Genomic DNA, 6,000 nt, shown 5'->3' with positions numbered 1-6,000 from the left:
AACAAATTTTGAAAATATAAAAAAAACTTGTAAAATGTTATTAGTTAATAAAAACAAAACTATAAATAGAAAAGGGAAAATATAAGAAAACGAAAAAGAAGAAGAGGTTACCTAATGGGCCGCCGCCCAGTTAACAGCCGAACCGAGTCAACGGAAATCAGCGATAATGGACCAAGCCCACAGATGACCGGGAGGTGCGGGGACGTGGTCGGCGCCGACCAGGTCGGCACATAGCACCACCCGGAAAAATGTACATCCCATGGATCGAACCCGCACCCTGTAGCAGGCTGGAATGGAACGCAGCCAATAAATCAGATCGTGGTTGTTCTATTTCTAGCCTGCGCTGCTGTATCTTTGCATGTTTTTTTTCTCCATTTCCTCATACCATCTTCTTTTCTTATTATATTATTTCTTCTTCTATTTATTTTATTTTACTTTACTTTATTTTTAAAATATATTTTTCATGTTTTTTTGTTTCTCATTATGAAAATTTATTTCCCCGTCATTAAAGTTTATGTTCCCCTCAACCTATAAGGTTGCTCTCCTTACAGATGGATTTGTTACCCATAATATATGGGATGTTTTTTATATGCCTCAAGTTTTTTCTTAGTATAAATGGGTTTGTTCCACTAAATCTATAGTGTGTTGTTTTTCATATAACTCGATGTTGTTCCGCATTATAAATTGTTTTATTCCTCTCAACCTATGTGGTTTTCATCATATGACTCCAATGTTGTTCCTTCTTTGAAATGGTTTTGTTCCGCTCCGTTTATGATGTTGTACCCCACCTCCTAGTTTGTTGTTCCCCTCCATTTAGAATGTTGTTCCTCATTGCCTGGTTGTTGTTCCCCTCCGTTTAGAATGTTGTTCCTCACTGCATGGGTTGTTGTTCCTCTCCGTCTAGGCTATTATTCCCCTCCATTTAGGATGTTGTTCCACTCCGTCTAGGTCGTTGTTCCCCTCTCTCTAGGCCTTTGCCCCCCTTCGTCTATGATGTTGTTCCCCTCCACCCATCTAGGTTGTTGTTCCACACTGTCTCGGATGTTGTTCTCCTCCGTCTAGGATGCTCCCCATCGGTTATGCTGTTGTTTCTAGGTTGTGTTGTTCCCCTCTATCTAAGATGTTGTCCCCCAGGTAGGTTGTTGTTCACCACCATCTAGACTGTTGTTCCCCTCTGTCTAGTATGTTCCCACCGATTGGGCTTTTGTTTCTAGGTTATGTTGTTCCCCTATGTCTAGGATGTTATTCTTCGTCTAAGCTATGTTGTTCCCCTCAGTCTAGGATATTGTTTTCGCTCCTTCTAGGATGTTGTTTCGCTCCTTCCATGTTGTTGTTCCCCAACGTCTAGGAAGTTATTCCCTCTGTCTAAGTTGTTGTTCCCCTCTGACTAAGTTGTTGTTCCCTCAATAAAGAATGTTCTTCCGCTCCGTCTAAGAAGGGTTTCCCGTCCATCTAGGATGGTGTTCTCCTTCATCTAGGAAGTTGTTCCCCTTCGTCTAAGTTGTTATTCCTCTCTGACTAAGTTGGTGTGTTTCGCTCCGTCTAGGAAGTTGTTCCCCTTCGTCTAGACTGTTGTTCTCCACCGCCTAGGCAGTTATTCCCCTCCATCTAGGATGTTGTTTCCTACCGGCTAGGCAAATATTCCCCTTCGTCTGAGATGTTGTTCCGCCCAGTCTAGGCTGGTGTTCCTCTTCGTCTAAGTTGTTGTTCCCCTCCATTTAGAATGTTGTTCCCTTCCATCTAGGAAGTTGTTCCCTTCCCTTCGAGGCAATTGTTCCCATATGTCGAGACTATTGTCCCTAGGTAATTGTACAATAAAGATTTGTTCCTATGGCGCTATATTTTTGTTCCCAGTGTCAGTGAGTTTATTCATCGGACTCTACATTTGGGTTCCGTGTGCAGACGAGGTTTTCTTTCTAGATTAATTTATTATTGCAAAATATTTTATCTTTGTTTTGAAGTTTTTCTAATCTGTATTTTTGATGCGCTTGTTTATTTCATATGATTATATGTGTTTAAAAAAAAAGGATATTTATGCTCTGTATGTGCGTAGATGCAAGTTGTTATCATCGAGCGACATGCTCGATAAGAAATCCAAACCAACAAACATAAAAAGATGCATTTTCTATCCATCGGATGTGAAACAAGCAACGCGATCTTGCTATATGGAGAAAAGGTCAGACTAATCAATGAAGTGTTGTGCTATGGAGGTGGAGTTTTTATTATAGAAAATAATAAAAAACAATTTTAAAAATGTCAAAAAAATCTGATATAAATTGTTTGGTATACATCGTGACATCCTATGTTCGTTCACAAATTTTCGTGAAAAACAACATGTTGTGTGGTGTATATAAAAAAGACAAAAAAAATGTCCTGTACTATACGTAGTCATGTTACAGCATCAAAATTTGTCTTTTTTACAAGAGCCACGTAAAAATGTTTTCTTTTTTGAAAATTTGTGTACATACATAAAATGTTTAGATGTACATGTAAAAATTTAGTTTATAATTTTTTGACACTTTAAAATATGGATTCACATAATGGGATCATTTCTATAAGCCAAAATGCATTTCCCGTTATACTATACTCTATTTCCCACCTAGTAGTTCTTTTTCACACACGAGTAGCGAGCGGGAGCAGCTAGCCAGTACTCAGCGGACAGCACGTGAGAGTAGCGCCTGACAACTTCAGCCAGCGAGCGCGCGAGCAACTTCCGTCCTCGCGCGGCCAATACGCTGCGTGCTTAAGGGTCTGTTTGGTTGGGTACCAATAGCAGCCTTACCAAAATATTGGTCGTGCCTCACCTTTTTGGCTACGATTTGGTTAAGTATCAATTTTGGCTCGCCCCGCCCAGCGTTGGCGCGCCCACGTCTTCTTTTCGCCAAATCGCGGGCGAAACCGCGGCGCGGAATTCGTCCGCCAAAAAATTGGCAGCCAAATCTGGCGTGAGCAGGCCACGGAGGTATAAAAAGGTTCGTCCTCTTTTTTTCCGTCCACTTCACTTTCCTCTTCGCATCTCACCTACATGCGCACACAAGAACCAGAGGAGGCCGGACGGCACGATCTGCAGGCTGCAGCTATCTCCTAGTCGCCGGTTCCTGCATCAATCCGAGCTGCTCCGCCGGCCGCCGGTGCTGCTTCACTTCTTGGATCAATCTGTCCATCAACGTACATCAAGGTTAGTGTTCAGATCCCCATCCAACCCCACCCCGATCCCCTTTTTTCTATGACTGATTTACTTCAATCTTAGGCTGTTTAGCTGGAGATGGGATGCACGTAAGTGCTGCTTGGTAGATCTGATCTTTTGCTTGTCAAATCATTGTTATTTGTCTCCTGCAAGAAAATGTGGCATGTTAAGCCCATCAGATTAGTTATACTGAACTTGATTAATACTTATTTCTTAGTCCTTTTATTGCTGAATCAGAAGCACATACTTGCATTTTGTTTGTCCATTTTGGTGTTTTATATATAAGCTATTAATCCCAATTATTAGTTCGAAGCTGCTCTAATTTTGTAACATGTATCTCTCAGCAAGTAGGAATTTTTAATGATGTGTCTAGATGGTCATTTATATCAATGTATTTATTTGACTCAGATGGACATGGACCAGCAAAGATATTATGTGTACACCATGTTGAGGCGGAGGACTCTATCTGTCATTGTCCTTCTCTTGGCTTTGTGGTATAGAAACAGGGATGGTAGAAAAAGAAGAGGTAGAGGTCAAAAGTATGGTCCACTAGTTGAGAGAGACCTCTACAAAACTAATGTGTGATTAGGCTTATTAACACATCAGTTGCAACATGCATCAAGCAACTGAGGATGTCTCGATCTGTATTTTACAAGCTATGCAATAGGCTGAGGCAGAAGGAGCTGTTAATTGACACCTTTCATGTTTCGGTAGAGGAACAAGTTGCGATGTTCCTATACATGGTAGGTCAACATCACACAAATTCATCCGTTGGATTCTGGTTTTGGCGGTCTAGTGAAACAGTGAGCAGATATTTCAATATTGTCCTGCGTGCAATCGGGGAGTTAGCACGTGATCTCATTTATATTAGATCAACGGATACACACACACAAAAATCACTAGCAACCAGAACAGATTCTACCCATACTTTGAGGTAACTATTAGACTAGAGATTTCTTGTATTTATTATACAAGATCGACGTTTCCCAAGCTTAACATACAATACTCTTTTTTTTCATAGGGATGTATAGGGGCACTAGATGGCACTCATGTTAAGGCTTGTGTTCCTGCCTATATGGTGGACAAATTTAGGGGTCGGAAGTCATACCCCTCCCAAAATGTGCTAGCAGTTGTTGATTTCGACCTTCGGTTCACGTATGTTCTAGCAGGATGGGAGGGCTCTGCCCATGATTCCCTAGTGCTAAAAGATGCCCTCACACGTCCAACAGGTCTAAAAATACCTGAAGGTACATATACAACATAACATCAATGTTTTTCACTCTCATGTGAATTTGACCTTAGCTCACCATTAATATAACACGGTTGTAGGGAAAATTTTCTTGGCTGATGCCAGGTATGCTGCGAGGCCATGGATATTGCCTCCTTATCATGGTGTGCGCTACCACCTAAATGAGTTTGCTGGATCACGTGACCCAACTACCCCACAAGAATTATTCAACCACCGGCATTCATCACTTAGGACCACAGTTGAACGAGCATTTGCAGCACTAAAGAGTCGCTTTAAGATTCTTAGTCAGAGGCCCTTCATACCTTTAAAATCTCAGATTAAGGTTTTAGTTTCTTATTGCGCTTTACACAATTGGATACTAGAAAATGGTCCTGATGAGTATGTTGTGGATGAGGCGACGTGGTATGCCAACCTTCCTAGGAGTAGTGGAAGTGTTCGTGATCGGGAGGCTGACATACGTGAGTGGGCTTCTAAGCGTGATTTATTAGCTCAGCAAATGTGGAAAGATAAAGAGAGTGCACAGAAGTGAGGCTGATGCCACCCTGCCTTAATGCTTTTGATGTATCTCCAATCAAGGGATTAGTGCTTTTGTTGTATCTCCATGAGAGGATTAGTGCTTTTGATGTAACCTCTGTGCGAGGGATTAGTGCTTTAGATGTATCCCAATGCAAATATTTGTAGTCTGAAGCTGATTGTAATAGACTTATGTAACTTGTTTTATCCTTCTAAGATTGTTCTAGTTATTTAAGTCTCTTATTTTAGATTCCTTGGTTATTTTTTATTTCTGTCCTACGATATTATGTTTGTAGTACCAATCTGTAGATCATGGGGAAGCATAAGCTTGCTGTCAAGAGTGAGGAGGACTGCAACTCTTGTGATAAGTACATCACCTGGACTGATGAAGCTACAAAGTTCATGTTGGACTGGTATATTGATCTTCGCAGGGACAAACCAGCAACTTTCAAGTTCAAGAAACAACACCACTTGCAGTGTGCTGATGCTCTAAATGGCAAGTTTTCTCTTGGAGCCACTCAAAACCAAGTGGATCGACATTATCGTTCATACAAGGAGAAATGGAGCTGGGTGCAACGAGCCATGAACAATAGTGGCAATGGCTTTGAGGCTAGCACTTGCAAATTTACACTTTGTGAGTCAGAAAAGCAACATCTCAGTGTAAGTGTTGATGCTATGGCTTGAAATCTTTTTTCTTTATATGTGTAGCTTCTCATGTTTTCTATTTATCACACAATATCTTACACCTGTGGTGCCTTACCTTGTGACAGAAAACAACAATCAATTATCTTACTAGACCCATCAGGTTCTTCCATGAATTGGAAGAGTTGTTCTCCGACCAATCCCAAGCTGATGGCTCACTTGCAATTGACCAAACCACTGTCAATGTTGATGATGGTAATGATGACAATGAGGATGTGCTGGAACATGAAGGTTATCCAATCCCAGTGGACAGCGATGAAGCTGACTCAGATATCATTGGCCGCCTCAGTCCTAAAGTTGAGTTGGATGGCAATCCTTTAACCAAGAAGCGCAAGTGAGTGACATCATC

General features: G+C 41.2%; 1 protein-coding gene and 1 long non-coding RNA gene across 2 annotated transcripts; both read left to right on the top strand.

The window, feature by feature from the left end:
- Nucleotides 1-2,886: 2,886 nt before the first annotated feature.
- Nucleotides 2,887-3,883, top strand: LOC127338247 (uncharacterized). The gene is made up of 2 exons (XR_007874256.1): nt 2,887-3,178; nt 3,596-3,883. It is a non-coding gene; the product is annotated as an uncharacterized lncRNA (long non-coding RNA).
- Nucleotides 3,884-4,262: 379 nt separating this feature from the next.
- Nucleotides 4,263-4,965, top strand: LOC139837899 (protein ALP1-like). Its single transcript, XM_071827208.1, has 2 exons — nt 4,263-4,434; nt 4,517-4,965. The coding sequence occupies exons 1-2, from the start codon at nt 4,263-4,265 to the stop codon at nt 4,963-4,965; spliced, it is 621 nt and encodes a 206-aa protein (XP_071683309.1).
- Nucleotides 4,966-6,000: the final 1,035 nt, after the last annotated feature.

This window comes from Lolium perenne, chromosome 3 (assembly GCF_019359855.2).
Source record: "Lolium perenne isolate Kyuss_39 chromosome 3, Kyuss_2.0, whole genome shotgun sequence".
Classification (NCBI taxonomy): Eukaryota; Viridiplantae; Streptophyta; class Magnoliopsida; order Poales; family Poaceae; genus Lolium; species Lolium perenne.
The sequence above is the reverse complement of the archived record's forward strand: the minus strand, read 5'-3'. Positions and strand labels throughout refer to the sequence as shown.

What these genes read in the sequence shown, in the direction of transcription:
- LOC139837899 (XM_071827208.1), top strand. Translation starts at nt 4,263, where the DNA reads ATGGTGGACAAATTTAGGGGTCGGAAGTCATACCCCTCCCAAAATGTG. An exon ending in AGGTCTAAAAATACCTGAAG is followed by an intron (nt 4,435 to 4,516) that starts GTACATATACAA and finishes ACACGGTTGTAG; the next exon opens with GGAAAATTTTCTTGGCTGAT.